Source organism: Stegostoma tigrinum, chromosome 20, assembly GCF_030684315.1.
Source record: "Stegostoma tigrinum isolate sSteTig4 chromosome 20, sSteTig4.hap1, whole genome shotgun sequence".
NCBI classification, from domain to species: domain Eukaryota; kingdom Metazoa; phylum Chordata; class Chondrichthyes; order Orectolobiformes; family Stegostomatidae; genus Stegostoma; species Stegostoma tigrinum.
The window spans coordinates 11,572,972-11,593,748 of record NC_081373.1 but is presented as its reverse complement, the minus strand read 5'-3'; the positions used below and the strand labels follow the sequence as shown (position 1 = coordinate 11,593,748).

Below are 20,777 nucleotides of genomic sequence, written 5' to 3'. Positions count from 1 at the left end.
CATTCCACTGAACCTGCGCATCTTTGGACTGTGGGAGGTAACCGGAGCACCCGGAGGAAACCCACACAGACACGGGGAGAACGTACAAACTCAACACAGACAGTCAACTTAGGCTGGAATCAAAACTGGGTCCCTGATACTGTGAGACAGCAGTGCTAGGCACTGAGCCATGCTGCCAGCCAGATCGAGCAAGTGGATATCTTCTTGAAAGAGTCACACAAACACGATGGGCTGAATGGCTTCCTTTTATGCATTATGCCTCTAAATCCAATTTAGTGTATTCCAGGTGCTGGTGAGCATGATGCTCCATCTGACCTGATCGCCAGAACTTCTGCTTCAAGACTCTGGCCATCAAGTTTTATAAAAGTTGAAAGATCAATGGAAGAACTCATTGGCAATATTTACAGGAAAGCCAGTAGTTTATTTTCATTATGTTCCTTGTTTCAGATAAGGTCTCTCACACAATCCCAGAGGAGCAGAGGCAGGATGCTGTGCAGTCAGAGAAATTGATTCCCTTGGTCTACATTTAACCAACACTCACTGTGCAACAACTAAAAGGCAATGAGTCACAAAAACAAAAGAATAACGGCTGGAAAATTACCATCAGATTGTGGACACTGTTACTGATCACTTGCTTCACCAAATTTATGTATTTGCTTTGGCCCAGGCACCATTAGATGCAAGTGGAGAAAATAGAGAAAAGAGAAAAGCATTTTATAGCACCTTGTGTGGCCTCAGGAGGAAATAAAGCACCTTTTGTTTCCTTTATTCATTCGCAGAATGAGGGTGTCACTGGGCAGGCAGCACTTATTGCCCATCCCTAACTGCCCAGAGGGCTATTACAAGTCAACCACATTGCTGTGGGTCTGGAGTCACAGGTCTGACCAAGTAAAGATGGCATTTATCCTTCCAAAAAGGACATTAGTGAACCAGATGGGGTTTTCAGACAATCAACAATGGATTCATGGTCATCATTAGACTCTTAATTCCAGATTTTTTAAAATTGAATTCATCTGTTTTGGTGGGATTCAGAGCCAATGTTGTTTTACATACAGTAAGATCCCACACATGTTAATGTAATAAGTTTTGGAGATACTGTACAAGTTGAAGGTTAATGTTAGACCTGGACCTCTCTTCCGAATCTCCTGCTCTTTCAGGAATAAAGCAGTGGAGCCCACAGTGTGTGTCTGAGGGGGCAGATGACCCTCAGTTCAATAGCTCTCGCAAAAGAATGTACCTTTTATGCCGTAACATTCCCTCAGTTTTGGCATCAGTAGTGACAGCCTGAAATTTACGCTCCTTGCTGCTATCATCTAATAAAGGCTGAAGGAATGCCTGATTGAATGAGGAAATAGGTGATGAATGTGTTACTTGAGGGTTAATTGAGTGACAATCACTAATTTAAATATGGGGAATTAATAATCAGTAGTGTGTGCATTTTATGGAGTGTAGCTAACTGAAGAGAAGCTTTCATGCAAACTGAGGACTTGTTTAAGTACAGTTATCTTCTAGTGTATAATAGTGGCAGCAGAAGACGGTTGAGAAAAATGTGAAGTTTTGGGATGTGATTTGCCATCTAGTTTTTTGAAAGTGAGTCTTAGGCCTGGTGAAAGAATGGTGTTATAGTGTGGGTCTGGATTACATCTTTATGAAAGAGGAATTAAAGTAAGGCCTTAACACTTTTGGTCCCACGCAACAGGAGAACGAGATACAAAGATAGTAGGAACTGCTGAAGCTGGAGAATCTCAGATAACAAGGAGTCGGGGTGGAAGGTGTCAGTGAAATGGATGAACTGTTCAGGCTCCTTGTGGGAGCACGAGGCGGTGCCGATACAGTCATCGATGTAAGGGAGGAAGAGGTGGGGGATAGGGCCTGTGTAGCTTCAGAAGAGGGATTGTTCCACATATCCTACACAGAGGCAGGCATAGCTTGGGCCCCTGCGGGTACCCATGGCCACCCCCTTAGTCTGGAGGAAGTGGGAGGAATTGTAGGAGAAGTTGTTAAGTGTGATGACGAGTTCAGCTAAGCAGATAAGATACAAAGTGTTTTTTTTGGAATTGGATTGTGACGATATCAACAATGAAGACTTTTGGATAGATACATGGATACAATCTATCAAAATGATACATGGTTTATTGATTGATTATAAAGTATGTTCAGATTTTGACAAATTTAGAAAGACTGAGGACAGCACCATGGAAAGATATTTGATGGAATTTAGGAGGTTGTGTGCAAGACTACAGACATTTTGTGAGGAAATTCTCCAATATGCGCTGGCATTTTAGCTGTTTGACTGTGCCAACGCTTCACATAAAGACATACTTATGGTTTTGCTCGGGGCTACATTTTCTGATGAAAATGCCTTTTTTTATACTTTCACAGGATGAAGGGTGTTGCTAGATGAGCCAGCATTTATTGCCCATCCCTAATTGCCCAGAGGGCTGTTAAGAATCAACCACATTGCTGTGGGTCTGGAGTCACGTGTAGGTCACAGCAGGCTAAAGATGGCATTTATCCTTCCCCAAAGGGCATTAGTGAACCAGATGACAATCAACAGTGGATTCATGATCATCATTAGGCTTTTAATTCCAAATGTTTATTGAATTCAAATTCCACCATCTGCTGTGGCGGGATTCAAACACGTTCCCAGAACATTTCTGGGTTAACAGTCCAGCAATATATCGCCTCCTCCTTTCCCCCTCAAACTGCTATAAAAAAGTCAGAAACACTGAAAATTCCTAGGGAAGCATTCCTTCCAAGCAGGATTCAGAGCACAAAGGGCAACATGAGAGGCGAAAAGAATTTCTGACTTGCAATAAGAGAATGAAGCCCTGAAATGCTTAGGGTACAGTCAATTGATGTTTCAAAGTACCACATGGCATGCACTATTCGAAATGCTAAATTATTTGCAGCACAACACGAAGTGGAAGATTCAGAGGAAAAGATGAAGATTCAGAGCAAAGAGACTGCATTATATTGTTCACTAGCGATTTCAGCCCTTTGATTAACGCATGAGTGGCAGGTTCCTTCAATTGAGCAGCATTAGACAGTGGCTCCAAGCCTGCACTGTGTACCACAGCTTGGCTAAAAGGTGACCTGGAGGATCAGGTAATGAGGATCTGGGCAAAGTTAAGGAAATTGAGAGATCTACCAGTTTCAAATCTAGGAATGACAATGCACTAAAATCTTTGTTGAGAGTGGCTATTCTCATGAAATACTTCGAGCCAATCATTTCATTAGGATGGATGTAGTCTCCAGGGAAATACCCTTGGTGTTAAGCAGGGTATTGAGGTGAAACTGGATATGGGAAACGGCAAAAGTGTGATATATGGAAAATCTGTCGAATTTTCCATTTACACATGTAAGCCACTATATCTAATAGAAGATAAAGACTCCATTAAATAAAATTAAAAAAGTGTTATTGACACCAAGGAGTAGAAATGTAGGAGTCAAAAGGTCCATTGTGTTAAAATTTCATGAGCAATTTGCCCATCTATCAGAGAATCCCTGCAGTGTGGAAGCAGGTCATTTGGCCCATTGAGTCCACATTAGCCCTCCAAACAACATGGCACACAGGCCCATCCCTGTACCCTATCCATATAACTCTGCATTTCCCATGACTAATCTACCCTGCCTGCACATCCCTGAACCCTACGGAGAATTTAGTATGGCCAATTAACCTGACCTGCTCATTTTTGGACACAGGAGGAAACCCATGTTGACATGGAAAATGTGCAAGCTCCACGCAGTCACCTGAGAGTAGAATTGAACCTAGGTCCCGAGTGCTGTGAAGCAGCAGACTAACCACTGAGCCACTCTGCCACCCATCCTCCAAATTTTAGTCACAGATGCAGGAATAAGGGCCAGGAAGTATGATAAACTCACAGAAGAAATAAATAACAGACTCCAAGATTTGTGAGAAATGTCAAAGGACATCACAGCATATAATCCTATGCTTTGCAAGAGATTTATGAAGGAGTGGCTCTGGATTTAAAGGCAGGGGTGAAAAAAATTCCATTTACATTTTGTAGAATTGGTGACCAGGTTTAGTCAATCAACAAATCTCCATAGAGACCATAGGGCTGCTCTCTCCTTTACAGAGAGACAATAACTGGTGACAGTTTAGCCTGAGGGCCATGATGGCTCAACTGAGGGGAAAGTTTGAAAAGGAGTGTCGTTCATGGTAATCTGAGCTGGTGTGAGCAAGTAAAGACAAGAAAATAATTGTGGATAAAGTCATTGAAAAGTGAACTGGAACCAGATTTGGACAAGGTACAAAATTTCTCACAGATGAGGTAGAAGTTTGTTAACAATGAATTTAAAGACACGTGTAGGAATATGAACAAAATAGTTATGGACACATAGCAGAAAGTACTTTTAGCAATGGAGAATGTGAAAACAACAATTCAGTAAATGAGAAAATGGTTCATGATATCTTGGTGGATCAACCAAACTGTAAAATATCATCTGCAGTAATGTGTGCGGTGCCATTTTATGCAGATACAGTTGAAGGATATCTTCAATGCCCGTTAGGTGCTGTAGGATTCCCAAAGTTCCACAGTAATGAGTGATCGCTCCCAGCTCGGGAAGGGGTGACATTTAGTTCTACTTCTTTAGGGCCATTTAAGGCAGACAGCTTTCATTAAAGCCGATGTCTCAGGATGAATATGATAAGCCTTAAGATAAAAGGTAAGGCCATCAGTCACCAGTTTCAATCAGAAAAATATAGTTTATTCTAAGAGAGCATGGCTTGAAGAACGAAAGGTGTAGACTACAAATTTGAAAATTCTGAAGAGGTTATCGAAAATAATGAGAAACCAGGTATCTCTCCAACCGAAATATTGCACAATTCTGTAAGTGAAATGGTCAATATGAGGTCATTAGTCCCGAAGTGGGAATTAAAGTCAATTAATTACCAGAAGGGGCTAATGGACGAAGATATAAATGCACCAAGGAAGGCCACTGGACTGTCTAAAATCTGGATGAATTTGCAGGCTCTGGGGCAGGTTGTTAGGCCCATAGGGTGGGAACTTGAGGTACAAAGATGAAAAATAAGAAAATGTAGTGCTGGCTCAAATAGTGGGTCCAAGAGTGAACATGCCCTTAAAGAGATCACAAACTGTTTAAAGGAAACATATTAATAGGAGTGGGGGAGGGGTGAAGGTTTCAATCCAAAAATCACTACTTCCAGAGCACCATTTGGAAGACCTGGTTCCTAGAGATTGCCGTTTGGCCTATCTGTCAGCCTGGATCTGTTCCTGTAGCATTCCAGAACTGCAGGAAGTATTCCTGGCTGTGTGTATATTCCTGATGATACGACAGCGATGGCCAACACCAAAGAGGAGCGCAACTGATCCCAGCACTCAGTAATGGTGACAGCTCATTGGATGGAACTTATTGTCAATGAGAAGAAGTTCCAGTTCCACGTGGGCCAGATCAGCATTTTGCCTCAATCTGTTCAGGTGCTTCATGTCCATCTCACACCTCTTCCTCAGGGTAATAACATACAGGTGAATATCAGAACCAGAAGCAGCAGTAGGCCATTCAGCCCCTCAAACCTGCTCCTCCCATTCAGTAGTATCGTGTCTGACCTCACCTTGGCCTCAACTGCACTTTCTCACCCATTCTCCCTAACCTTTCAACTCGTTCCTAATTGAAAATCCTCCTTAAATTTATTCAGTGTCCATCACCAGTAGAGGTTGTGCTTAGAAAGCCCATCAGGAATAAACCTGCCAAGCTATAACCTGTCCAAGTTAAAGAGTCATTGAGTCATCTAGCACAGGCACAAGCCGTCATTCAGAATCCCATGTCACCTAACTTTACTAATGAGGCTATCATGTGGAACCTTGTCAAGGGCTTTGCAAAAGTTCATGTAAACAACATCTACCACCCTGCCCTCATCAATCTTTCTGATTACTTCCTTAAAAAATTCAATCAAGTTTTTGAAACATTATTTTCCTCACACAAAACCTCACTGACTGTCCCTAATCAGTCTTTAACTCTCCAAATGTATGTAAATCCTATCTTTCAGAATCACCTCCCAACAATTAACCCATCAATGATGTCAGGCTCACAGGGCTTTAGTTCCCAGGAGAATGACTGACACACAGAAAGGTTTTCCAAAGAAGGGTCCAGACCCGAAACGTCAGCCTTCCTGCTCCTCTGATGCTGCCTGTCCTGCTGTGTTCCTCCAGCTACACGCCTTGTTATCTCAGACTCCAGCATCAGCAGTTCTTACTATTCTGGAGTAAGTCCTATCCTCAAAGGTATCAGCAATGAAGGCAAGCATGCTAAATGCCTTATTAACCATCCCGTTTACATATGATGTAAATTTCAATGAATTATGTGCTTGAACCTCTCAGTCTCTGTTCAAAAGACTATCTAGGGTTCTATCACTAATTGTATTAGTCCTGCCTTTGTTTGTTTTTCCAAAATGCAATTCCTTGCATTTATCCAAATTAAACTCCATTTGCTACTTGACAGCCCATTGCCTCAATGGATCAAGATCTCTTTGTAATCTTAGATAACCTTCTTCACTGTCCACTATGCCGCCAATTTTGGTGTCATCTGCAAACTTGCTAATCATGTCTCCTCTATTTTCATTCAAATCATTTGTATAAATGACAAACAGAAGTGGACCTAGTACCAATTCCAATGGAACACCGCTGGTGTCAGGCCTCCAGTCTGAAAAACAACCCTCCACCATCATCTTCTGTCTACTACCATCAACCAATTTTGTGTCCAATTGGCAAGCTCACCCAGAATCCCATGTCATCTAACTTTACGAATAAGTCTATCATGTGGAACCTTGTCAAAGGCTTTACTAAAGTCCATGAAAACAACATTTACCACCCTGCCCTCTTCAATCTTTTTGATTACTTCCTCAAAAAAATTCAATCATGTTTTTGAAACACAATTTCCCTCACTCAAAGCCGCACTGACTGCCCCTAATCAGTCTTTACCTCTCCAAATGCATGTAAATCCTACTTTTCAGAATCACCTCCAGCAACCTACCCACCACTGATAATGAAATGTGAGGCTGGATGAACACAGCAGGCCCAGCAGCATCTCAGGAGCACAAAAGCTGATGTTTCGGGCCTAGACCCTTCATCCCCATCCCCATCCTCCTCTCTGATGAGGGGTCTAGGCCCGAAACATCAGCTTTTGTGCTCCTGAGATGCTGCTGGGCCTGCTGTGTTCATCCAGCCTCACATTTCATTATCTTGGATTCTCCAGCATCTGCAGTTCCCATTATCACTACCCACCACTGACGTCAGACTCACAGGGCTTTAGTTCCCAGGAGAATGGCTGACATACATAGAGTCAGAGAGTCATTCAGCATGGAAACAGAGACATTGATCCAACTCATCCATGCTGACCAAGTCTCCCAAACTAAACTAGTCCCATCTGGCCCATATGCCTCAATACCTTTCCTGTTCACGTATCTATCCAAACGTCTTTTAAATGCTGTAACTGGGCTAGCATCTACCTTGCATTTCCTCTGGCAGTTTATTCCACATAAGACCCACCCTCTGTGTGAAAAAGTTGCCCCTCAGGTCCTTTTAAATCTTTATCCTCTCACCTTAAAATTATGCCCTCAAGTTTTGGACTTCACCACCCTGGAGAAAAGACTTTTGCCATTCACCCTATCTATGTCCCTCATGATGTTATAAACCTTGATAAAGTTACTGCTCAACCTCCTACACTCCAGTGAGAAAAGTCCCAGCCTATCCAGCCACTCCTTATAACTGAATGCTCCGTTCCTGGCAACATGCTCTCTTTTGTGCATAGGGCAGGAGATCAGAGACCTACATATTAGACCGCACTTGGAATACTGCGTCCAGTTCTGGGCGCCCTATTATAGGAAAGATGTGGATGCTTTGGAGAGGGTTCAGAGGAGGTTTACCAGGATGCTGGACTGGAGGGCTTATCTTATGAAGAGAGGTTGACTGAGCTCGGTCTCTTTTCATTGGAGAAAAGGAGGAGGAGAGGGGACCTAATTGAGGTATACAAGATAATGAGAGGCATAGATAGAGTTGATAGCCAGAGACTATTTCCCAGGGCAGAAATGGCTAGCACGAGGGGTCATAGTTTTAAGCTGGTTGGTGGAAAGTATAGAGGGGATGTCAGAGGCAGGTTCTTTACGCAGAGAGTTGTGAGAGCATGGAATGCGTTGCCAGCAGCAGTTGTGGAAGCAAGGTCATTGGGGTCATTTAAGAGACTGCTGGACATGTATATGGTCACAGAAATTTGAGGGTGCATACATGAGGATCAATGTTCGGCACAACATTGTGGGCTGAAGGGCCTGTTCTGTGCTGTACTGTTCTATGTTCTATGTTCTATATTACACGCCACCTATCGACATTTCCAAAATGGGCAGCGAGACTAAATCCTACAAAGTCTTAACATCTAATGGAGCAACATTGAGAACGAACAGGAGCCAACACAAGTAACTGTACATTGCTCCAGGATAACAAAGTGTGGAGCTAGATGAACACAGCAGGCCAAGCAGCATCTTAGGAGCACAAAAGCTGACGTTTCGGGCCTAGACCCTTTATCAGAAAAGGGGGATGGGGAGAGGGTTCTGGAATAAATAGGGAGAGAGGGGGAGGCGGACCGAAGATGGAGAGAAAAGAAGATAGGTGGAGAGGAGAGTATAGATCAGCCCAGTTCGACCCCTCCCCCCAGTGCATCACACAACCAGCCCAGCTCATCCCCTCCCCCCACTGCATCCCAAAACCAGCCCAGCCTGTCTCTGCCTCCCTAACCTGTTCTTCCTCTCACCCATCCCTTCCTTCCACCTCAAGCTGCACCTCCATCTCCTACCTACTAACCTCATCCCACCTCCTTGACCTGTCCGCCTTCCCCGGACTGACCTATCCCCTCCCTACCTCCCCACCTATACTCTCCTCTCCACCTATGTTCTTTTCTCTCCATCTTCGGTCCGCCTCCCCCTCTCTCCCTATTTATTCCAGAACCCTCTCCCCATCCCCCTCTCTGATGAAGGGTCTAGGCCCGAAACGTCAGCTTTTGTGCTCCTGAGATGCTGCTGGGCCTGATGTGTTCATCCAGCTTCACACTTTATTATCTTGGATTCTCCAGCATCCGCAGTTCCCATTATCTCTGTACATTACTCCAACTGTGCACAAACCATTCACGTTGGATAATGAAGATACCAAAGACCATTGGGACAGCAATCAACCTGCTAAAAAGATGAAAGATTCCTAAACACCTATGAGTTCAAAGCACTCAAGTGTGAAGCCTAAATCTCTGAAATGCTAAGACATCATAGGTTCTGAAGGGATTGTCAAACCACCAGTGCGTAATACATGCTCTTAAACTCGTAAATATTTTAAATTTTTGTTTCTTGTTCTGCACTTAGTTATCTGACTTGGGCAAAAATGTGGATGTTGTACTGTTACTTTGAGAACTGTGTGGCATTAAGAGCTGTATATACTGATGAGTCAAGGATGAAACTACAACATCCATGTGCAGTCTATCAGAAACATGCGAGAATCAGGATAATATATAGTTATCCATAATGGCAAGTTCATAGAATCACGCAGTACAGAAGAGGGCCTTCAGTCCATCCAGTTTGTGCTGTCAAAGTTGTAGACCGAGCTGTTCAATCATTCTGGATAAGACTTTGAGATAAACTGGCTAGAAAACTGGTTTGCAATGCAAAGTGATGCCAACAGCGTAGGTTCAATTCCTATGCTGGCTGAGGTTACCATGAAAGACTACCCTGCTCAACTTCTCCCCTTGCCTGAAGCTTGGTGACACTCAGGTTAAACCACCACCAGTCATCTCTCCAATGAGACAGCAGCCCCTTTTTATCTGTTAGTTATCCTAATAAGAGAATCCGGAGAGAGTCTATGATTCTAATGCCATCCTGGCCATTATTCGACCAGGTTTAGCGTTGAGGAGCCATAGTAAAAGTGGAGTCAATGGGTGTAGGGGGCAAGAAATCTGTCCGCTAGTTGGAGTCATATGGGTACATAAGAAAATGACACACTGACACACACACACACACACACACACACACACACACACACCTTATAGACATTTTAGTTCGCCTTCTCCCTCACAAACCCCTGTTAGAATGGAGTCTACTCCATCAACGCTTTAACTGAAAAGGAAATATTAATAACTATGACACAGATGTGTTTTTTGCTCAGAGCAGTAATCCACTCACTGGGGAGCAGACCACAAACAGCTCTACAACCTTATGGTCATTTCAGAGAGCTCACACTGTCACTTTGGTGCCAAATCAGATTTCACTCATCTTGTATTGAAGAGACTGCCCTACTTTCAATTGGAACACACAGGACTGGTGGGTGTATGTTGTCTGGAGGCCTTGATTATATAAACCAGACATTCGGTTTGAGTGGAACATCAAGAGCTTCAGACCAAGTCAAACTTAACTTAAATCATTAGCACAATTCAGGTGGAAAGTGGAATCTAATGTTAAAGCAGAGTTCTTTTAAATTGAGAATTAACTGAGTGGGAATGACGTTGGGTTACAGTATATTTCGCTGCAGCCTCACATCCAGTCACAGTCTCTGAATATCCCAGCGATACAAACTGAACCTCACACTTACAAACAGATGTGGACACAGCGTATCCAGGAGTTCGCCCAAGTGAGTTCTGTTTCAAGGTTCTGTTGTGGCCACCAAAGTCAGGCCCGAGGCCCCGTCCATTCACAAAGAAGGAGTTGATGCCTGTCTTCAAGCCCCCGTTCTGGAAACTGAAGCACGGGAGGCAGTGGTGAGACGGATAGGGGGAAGGGAGAGCCGGTTGGAAACAGCTTCCCTGAGCACATAGCTTCACTTTGGTGACTTGTATCAGTCATACTCCTCCCTGCCGCACCCTCCTTCTGTAGGCCATGATTGTTCTCCCCACTCCAACACCTCCTCCTGCACTCTCCCCAACATTCCCTCCTGTAACTCTTTCACCCCCATCACCCCTTCTCCACTGCCACCCTTCCCACACTGAAGGAAAAACCAGCACAACTTGCAAACAGAAATCCCTACAGTGTGGAAGCAGGCTATTTGGTCCATCAAGTCTGCACTGACCCTCCAAACAGCATCCCATCCACAACCAACCCCTACGATATCCCATAATCCTGCATTTCCCATGGCTAATATACATAACCTGCACATCCCAGGACACTAGGGGCAACTTAGAGTGGCCAACACAACTAACTTCCAAGATAATGAAATGTGAGGCTGGATGAACACAGCAGGCCCAGCAGCATCTCAGGAGCTGGGCCTGCTGTGTTCACCCAGCCTCACATTTTATTATCTTGGATTCTCCAGCATCTGCAGTTCCCATTATCACTGATACAACTAACTTGCACATCTTTGGACTGTTGGAGGAAACTGGAGCACCCGGAATAATCCACGCAGACACACGGAGAATGTGCAAACACCACACAGACAGTCACCCGAGGGTGGAATTGAACTGGGTCCTGGCACTGTGAGGCTGCAGAGCTAACTAACTACCGAACCACTGTGCCACCCTATGCTAGTCACCCACTGATAATGACACATACTGGTCTGACCACCTCAGAACAGTACAACCAGTATATTCACTTCCAAGTATTACTGGTTTTTCCCTCTGGGTGCTCCCCCCGCTCCATATCCCTCACCCCCAACTTGCTCCCCTCCCTATTGCCTCTCCACCTCCCATTTCGTCTTCTGTGCCCCAACATCATCATTCCCGCTCCTCGGTGTATCCCCCAATCCTCCTGAACCCACTTCTCTCCTTTGCATCCCCTTTTGCCCACTACAGTCATCCAAGGCTTTTATAATAAACTCCCTTCGCACTGATTCGGAATGGTAGCAGTGCGCACCCTTTTGCAAGATGCAGTGTAAGAACTCATCTAAGCTCCTTCGACAGCATCTTCCAAACTCGTGAGGCTCTTCCATCTAGAAGGACAAGGGCAGCAGAACGATGGGACCTTCAGCCCCCTATCCCCCCACCCGCTCATCATCCTGAATTGGAAATAGATGGCTGGTCCTTCAATGGTGCTGGGAAAAAAATCCCAGAACTCACTTCGTTCTAGCGCTGTGGGTGTCACTACACCCTATGGACTGCAGTGGCTCAAGATGGCAGCTCACAAACACCTACTCCCCACAATCCATATGCTGACCCCCAACGGGGAAAGGTTAAAACGTGCAACATTTCAGATACAAGACATGAATGTGACGAGCATGCCGGTGGGTGGGGGGTGTGCTGTGTAAAGAGCTGCAGCCAACATGTTGAAGAGGCATCTGGGAGATTTCCCCAGTGTCGATGGTCCTCACTTGATACGTGCTTCATATGTGGTCAGAGGCAGGGTACCCCTTAACACTGAATTTTACACTGAAAACTGCAACTTTCAGCCCATGGGTAGATCTGCACTCGGTTAAAACCGCAAGTTTAAATAAATACTCTGAAGTAACTACAAACACTAAGAGGTTTATATTTTAATTAGGTTGAAGTCTGAGACTCAAATAGAATCAATCTGAAACCTACTCATTATTCATTTAAAAACAACTATTCATTTATCAAAGGTGAGATTGGTTTGTGTTTGTACAGAGACTGTAGTGAATGCATCAGAACTGACATAGTGATTGTAACAAGGTCAGCCAGGTGGACCGCAGAGAAAATGAATTCCCAGATTGGGGCAGTTAATCTGGTCCAATCAGGGAGCCCTGGCTGACAGATATCAACAGGAGTGTCAAGAATTCTATTCATTCTGACAGCTGGCTCTGCGGGAGCTGGGTCAGTGTCAAGGACTCTCCATATGGGACATTAAGGGTGGCTCAGTGACGGGATACCAGCCTCTGTGGAATTGTTTCAGTTGAGTTTGACAAACTGATCTATTGGTCCGCATTGATTACCCTATCGATTGCAGTCATGTAGCAGTAAGGAGTCCAGGGCACACCTTTGATCTGAGTTACTTCAGCCACCTTCAGCAGCGAAGATCCCAGGGAGATTGCAATGGTCCTCAACCCATCGAATAGCGATCAGCAAAAAGCAAAATGTGAACACTAACCAGTGACTCAAACGAAATCACTACCAGTCTGGTGTGAGGGTGATGTTGTGGTTGAAGCACAGTTTAATTAAGTCAGGGCCTTTGGGATTGGAAGGGAGAATACTGAAAAATTGGGAAAGAATTGTTTAGGACTTTCAAATAAAATACATGATGGAGCTCCCTCTTTGCAAGAATATGTTCTCTGTTTGTATAACACCTTCTAATTTCTCCCTGTGTTTCTCTGCAAATCCCCTCCTCATTCTGGGGTACATTTCAAAGGATATGGCCCTCACCTTTGGGAACCTTGGATCAAATAGTTATTGTTTATATGTATGATCTCTGGCAGTCAGATTCAATGAGCTGCCCACAATGGGAATGGGGAGGGGTGTAGAAGCGGGCAGAAACTTAAAACGCCTGGCTCTACTCCAGCTCCTCTCAACTGAGAGAGATAGCTTCGTCGATGACTGGGACCCTTGTGTTTAGTGCAGTTACTTGCTGGGGGAATCGGAGAATGTCTAACACAGCAATATTCGAATTCCATTTGCACCAGGCTAGCACAACTAATACCAAAGGAGGTAGATGGCAAAAAATATCTAAGCAAAGCATATTTCTCCAAGAAGAAAATTATTGAAGGCTTGCAAAAAGTGCTGTAAAAGTGCATACTCAGAGCTTATGTGATAAATAAAACCGGCAAGTCAGAGCATACCTGGTCTGACCGAATGTTTCAGACTGAACAGCACCTTCGGTGGTCTGTGATATCATTAGTTCAGTGTAGCTTGAGAAATGTAGCTACATTATACCTCACTGGGGCAGTCTGCTGGAAATCAAACCTTCAAATTCCTGGAGTCAAGACTTAAAAACACTAAGTCTCAAAATATACAAAATGCCCAATTTACATGCTTGATAGACTCAGGTTAACAGAAAACACTGACCATGTTTTTATACTTAAATAGGACTGCTTTATTCTTGACAAAAACATAGATTCCAGCCTCAGGTAAACAGCTATGAGCTGTCAACAGATAATTCCACTGGTTATAAAGGGCAGAAGGTTTAGGATCAAAGTCACAATTCACACAATCATTCATAAAACATAAGGAAACTGGTCAGTGAGAAAGGGAATGCATTCAAACCCATTAACACCCTCTCCTAAACATCTCACCCTGCTTGATCTGCAAAAGAAAAATGGTGTTATGGTGGAGAGAAGAATAGAATGGGCAAACAGTTCAAGAGCCCCAGTCTGTAAGGTTCACTGGCAGGATTTTTTGTTATTCAATCTCTCATCTCCTGGCTGTTTTCACTTCTCCGTGGTAGGCACAGGTCATTTTAAAATTTTAATGGGATGTGGGTGTCGCTAGTGCTTAACTCTTATCACCAAGAGAGCAATTACAAAGTCAAATATATTGTTCTGGATCTGGAGTATAGGCCAGACCAGGTAAGGATGGTAGATTTCTTTCACTAAAGGGCATTAATGAATCAGATTCGTTTTTACAACAATTGACTAATGTTCAATGGTTACCATTGAGCTAGCTTAATTCATGATAATAAAATGTGAGGCTGGATGAACACAGCAGGCCAAGCAGCATCTCAGGAGCACAAAAGCTGACGTTTCGGGCCTAGACCCTTCATCAGAGAGGGGGATGGGGGGAGGGAACTGGAATAAATAGGGAGAGAGGGGGAGGCGGACCGAAGATGGAGAGTAAAGAAGATAGGTGGAGAAGGTGTGGGTGGGGAGGTAGGGAGGGGATAGGTCAGTCCAGGGAAGACGGACAGGTCAAGCAGGTGGGATGAGGTTAGTAGGTAGCTGGGGGTGCGGCTTGGGGTGGGAGGAAGGGATGGGTGAGAGGAAGAACCGGTTAGGGAGGCAGAGACAGGTTGGACTGGTTTTGGGATGCAGTGGGTCCCTCACACCCCGCCCCCGCCACAACCGCCCCAAGAGGATCCCCCTCGTTCTCACACACCACCCTACCAACCTCCGGATACAACGCATTATCCTCCGACACTTCCGCCATTTACAATCCGACCCCACCACCCAAGACATTTTTCCATCCCCACCCCATCTGCTTTCCGGAGAGACCACTCTCTCCGTGACTCCCTTGTTCGCTCCACACTGCCCTCCAACCCCACCACACCCGGCACCTTCCCCTGCAACCGCAGGAAATGCTACACTTGTCCCCACACCTCCTCCCTCACCCCCATCCCAGGCCCCAAGATGACATTCCACATTAAGCAGAGGTTCACCTGCACATCTGCCAATGTGGTATACTGCATCCACTGTACCCGGTGCGGCTTTCTCTACATTGGGGAAACCAAGCGGAGGCTTGGGGACCGCTTTGCAGAACACCTCCGCTCAGTTCGCAACAAACAACTGCACCTCCCAGTCGCAAACCATTTCCACTCCCCCTCCCATTCTCTTGATGACATGTCCATCATGGGCCTCCTGCACTGCCACAATGATGCCACCCGAAGGTTGCAGGAACAGCAACTCATATTCCGCCTGGGAACCCTGCAGCCATATGGTATCAATGTGGACTTCACCAGTTTCAAAATCTCCCCTTCCCCCACTGCATCCCTAAACCAGCCCAGTTCATCCCCTCCCCCCACTGCACCACACAACCAGCCCAGCTCTTCCCCCCCACCCACTGCATCCCAAAACCAGTCCAACCTGTCTCTGCCTCCCTAACCGGTTCTTCCTCTCACCCATCCCTTCCTCCCACCCCAAGCCGCACCCCCAGCTACCTACTAACCTCATCCCACCTGCTTGACCTGTCCGTCTTCCCTGGACTGACCTATCCCCTCCCTACCTCCCCACCCACACCTTCTCCACCTATCTTCTTTACTCTCCATCTTCGGTCCGCCTCCCCCTCTCTCCCTATTTATTCCAGTTCCCTCCCCCCATCCCCCTCTCTGATGAAGGGTCTAGGCCCGAAACGTCAGCTTTTGTGCTCCTGAGATGCTGCTTGGCCTGCTGTGTTCATCCAGCCTCACATTTTATTATCTTGGAATCTCCAGCATCTGCAGTTCCCATTATCTCTAGCTTAATTCATGGTTTCTTTTTATTGAATTCAAATTTCACCAATGGCCATGATGCAATTTGAATCCCTGTCCCCAGAACATTAGCCTAGGGGGGCTTCTGGATTACTCGACTAACAATGCACCAAAGCCTCCCCTTTTGGACTGATATGCTGCAAGCTCTCTTAATTACTGGTAAAAGAGTGCAGCTTGCAGTGTTTTACTGGAGAGAAAGACACACCTTCTGCGCCTTGCAGCAGCTCAAAGGCTTCTGCCAGCATCATTCACATCCACAAGCTGTTCAGCTGCCCAGGAGCCAATCAGATTGTTGTCGTCAGGTGGATGGCTTTTGGCATTCACAATTTGTCACAATTCCACAAACCAATAAGCGACCCTGTTGTTCGTGGAATCTCACCTTGTACACACTCTGGTGCTGCTCTGACGAGAAAACAGTCATTGTTTCATTGCTTAAACATTGTGAATCAGTAGGTTAAGGCATTGCCTGGATTGACCAGTTGTTTCAGATTATTCAGCACCTTTGGAGGTCGATTAGTTAAGAGTAGCTTGAGGGATGTGATTACCATTACAGCTCGCTATTACTCTATTCCTGTGGGAGTCAGGTAGCTCGCTGTTAAAAATCCTTCGTTTTTAAAACGACCCTTTCCCCCATTTAGATCAAAATCAAATACAAGAGAAAAATGAAAAGATGTTGTCTTCACATTACTTACTGGGTTGTCGGGACGAAGCTTCTTGGAGGGTGGTCCTCCATCCTCTGGGTGAAGCATATAATACAGACGCACTTTGTTTGCATGCTTCTTGCTCTGGGAAAATAAGGAAGGGCAGAAAGCTTAGGATCAAAGTCACAATTCACACAATCATTCATAAAACACAAGGAATCCGGTCAGCGAGAAAGGAAACGCATTCAAACCCATTAACCCTGCCCCATCCACTGGCAATGCAACCTGAAATTCGGAACAGCATCAGGCCATTCGGCCCTTTGGACCTGCTTCACTGCTCAATCATTTCATGGTTTATCTGATTGCTCCATATTCCTGCCTACGTCAATAACCACTCACTCACCTTCTTATCAAGAAACCAAGTACTCCTGCCTTAAAGTCATGGAGACGTAGAGATGTACAGCACAGAAACTGAACCTGTGGCCCAAATAATCCGTGCCGATCAGAATCCTAATTTAATCTAGTCCCATTTGTCAGCATTTAGCTCATATCCCTCTAAATCCTTCCCATTCATAGGAGTGTATGAACCTCCACCACTTCCTCATACTAGACTCCACCACTTCCTCTGGCAGCTCGTTCTATACACCCACCATCCTCTGCGTGAAAAAGTTGCCCCTTAGGTCCCTTTTATGTCTTTCCATTCTCACTTCAAATCTTTGCCTCTACTTTTGGACTCCCCCAATCCACGGAAAAGACCCCACCCATTTACCCTATCCATGCCCTTCCTGACTTTATAACCTCTAAAGGTCACCCCCTCAGACTCCGACACAATATCTGGTTGGCATGGACAAGTGGGACTGAAGGGTCTGCTTCTTTGCTGTATATCTCTATGACTTCCTCTGGTGGCTCATTCCATACACACACCACCCTCTGCATGAAAAAGTTCGAGCTCCTCTGGTCCAGGAACTCCCTACCTATGTCCGTGACATCACCCACGCCCTCCACATCCTCTAGAACTTCCAATTCCCTGGACCCCAACACCTCATTTTTACCATGGATGTCCAGTCCCTGTATTCCTCATGCAGATGGCCTCAAGGCCGTCCGCTTCTTCCTGTCCCACAGGCCCGGCCAATCCGCTCCACCGACACCCTCATCCGCCTAGCCGAACTTGTCCTCACCCTCAACAACTTCTCTTTTGATTCCTCCCACTTCCTACAACAAAGGGGGTGGCCATGGGTACCCACATGGGCCCCAGCTATGACTGCCTCTTTGTAGGTTATGTGGAATAGTCCCTCTTCCGCACCTACACTGGCCCCAAACCCCACCTCTTCCTCCGTTACATTGATGACTGTATCGGCGCCGCCTCTTGCTCCCCAGAGGAGCTCGAACAGTTCATCCACTTCACCAATACCTTCCACCCCAACCTTCAGTTCACCTGGGCCATCTCCAGCACATCCCTCACCTTCCTGGACCTCTCAGTCTCCATCTTAGGCAACCAGCTTGTAACAGATGTCCATTTCAAGCCCACCGACTCCCACAGCTACCTAGAATACACCTCCTCCCACCCACCCTCCTGCAAAAATTCCATCCCCTATTCCCAATTCCTCCGCTTCCACCGCATCTGCTCCCAGGATGAGGCATTCCACTCCCACGCATCCCAGATGTCCTCGTTCTTCAAGGACCGCAACTTTCCCCCCGCAGTGGTCGCGAACACCCTTGAGCACGTCTCTCGCATTTCCCGCAACACATTCCTCTCACACCGCCCCTGGCACAACCGTCCCAAGAGGATCCCCCTCGTTCTCACATACCACCCCACCAACCTCCGGATACAACGCATCATCCTCCGACACTTCCGCCATCTACAAGCCGATCCCACCACCCAATCCATTCCACCCCATCCTTGTCAGCCTTCCGGAGAGACCATTCTCTCCGCGACTCCCTTGTCCGCTCCACACACCCCTCCAACCCCACCACACCAGGAACCTTCCCCTGCAACCGCAAGAAGTGCTACACTTGACCTCACACCTCCTCCCTCACCCCTATCCCAGGCCCCAAGATGACCTTCCATATCAAGCAGATGTTCCCCTGCATGTCTGCCAATGTGGTATACTGTATCCATTGTACCCAGTGTGGCTTCCTCTACATTGGGGAAACCAAGCAGAGGCTTGGGGACCGCTTTGCAGAACACCTCCGGTCGGTTCGCAATAAACAACTGCACCTCCCAGTCGCAAACCATTTCCACTCCCCCTCCCATTCCTCAGACACGTCCATCATGGGACTCCTGCAGTGCCCCAATGATGCCACCCGAAGGTTGCAGGAACAGCAACTCATATTCCGCTTGGGAACCCTGCAGCCCAATGGTATCAATGTGGACTTCACCAGCTTCAAAATCTCCCCTTCCCCCACCGCATCCCAAAGCCAGGCCGGTTCGTCCTCTCCCCCCACTGCATCACACAACCAGCCCAGCTTGTCTCCTCCCCCCACTGCATCCCAAAACCAGCCCAGCCTGTCTCTGCCTCCCTAACCTGTTCTTCCTCTCACTCATCCCTTCCTTCCACCTCAAGCCGCACCTCCATCTCCTACCTACTGCCTCATCCCGCCACCTTGACCTGTCCGTCTTCCCTGGACTGACCTATCCCCTCCCTACCTCCCCACCTATACTCTCCTCTCCACCTATCTTCTTTTCTCTCCATCTTCGGTGGTCCGCCTCCCCCTCTCTCCCTATTTATTCAGAATCCTCTCCCCATCCTCCTCTCTGATGAAGGGTCTAGGCCTGAAACGTCAGCTTTTGTGCTCCTGAGATGCTGCTTGGCCTGCTGTGTTCATCCAGCCTCAAACTTTGTTATCTTCGATTCAAGAACACGATAATCTCGCTGTTTTTAGACTGACGAACATACCTCTCATATATTAAAATTAATCTTTCTCTGCACTTTCTCTGTAGCTGTAACATTATATTCTACATTCTGTTCTAGTACCCTGATGTGCTTATATAAGGTATAATTTGTCTGGATAGTACACCAAACAATACTTTTCATTGTATCTCAGTACTTGTGATAATAATAAATCAAACCAAAATTTTGAAAAGGAAGCAGATAGACACTTGATTAGCAAGGGTGGAGGCCGGGTAAAGTTATTGACAAATGATGAATAATCAGGTTGGGCACAACCTTATTGATTAGCTAGAACATAGAACATTACAGCACAGTATAGGCCCTTCGGCCCTCGATGTTGTGCCGACCTGTCATACCCATCTCAAGCCCATCTAACCTACACTATTCCATGTACGTCCATATGCTTGTCCAATGATGACTTAAATGTACCTAAAGTTGGCGAATCTACTACCGTTGCAGGCAAAGCGTTCCATTCCCTTACTACTCTCTGAGTAAAGAAACTACCTCTGACATCTGTCCTATATCTTTCACCCCTCAATTTAAAGCTATGCCCCCTCATGCTCGCTGTCACCATCCTAGGAAAAAGGCTCTCCCTATCCACCCTATCTAACCCTCTGATTATTTTATATATTTCAATTAAGTCACCTCTCAACCTTCTTCTCTCTAATGAAAACAGCCTCAAGTCCCTCAGCCTTTCCTCGTAAGACCTTCCCTCCATACCAGGCAACATCCTAGTAAATCTCCTCTGCACCCTTTCCAAAGCTTCCACATCCTTCTTATAATGCGGTGACCAGAACTGTACACAATACTCCAAGTGCGGCCGCACCAGAGTTTTGTACAGCTTCACCATAACCTCTTGGTTCCGGAATTCGATCCCTCTATTCATAAAAGCTAAAATACTGTATGCCTTCTTAACAGCCCTGTCAACCTGGGCGGCAACTTTCAAGGATCTGTGTACATGGACACCGAGATCTCTCTGCTCATCTATACTGCTGAGCGGTTTTGAGGGCCAGAAGGGCCTGCACATGCTCCCAATTCATATATACACATGTCCTTGCAATTGCAACTGTGTGCTGAGTGTCAGGAGTACGGGCCAGTAATGGGTGACACAGTGAAAATTACGTGGCAAGGCATTTTAAAACTGTGACTTTGATTTTGCAGAATCTCCTAAATGCACAA

At 45.9% G+C, this 20,777-nt stretch overlaps 1 protein-coding gene across 1 annotated transcript in view; it reads right to left on the bottom strand.

The window, feature by feature from the left end:
• LOC125462029 (zinc finger matrin-type protein 4-like) overlaps positions 1 to 20,777 on the bottom strand; it is a 363,061-nt gene that overhangs the window by 323,882 nt on the left and 18,402 nt on the right. Inside the window, exon 3 of the mRNA XM_059653003.1 lies at positions 16,759 to 16,851. Coding sequence (XP_059508986.1) covers positions 16,759 to 16,851 — 93 coding nt within the window. The remainder of the gene's footprint in view (positions 1 to 16,758; positions 16,852 to 20,777) is intronic.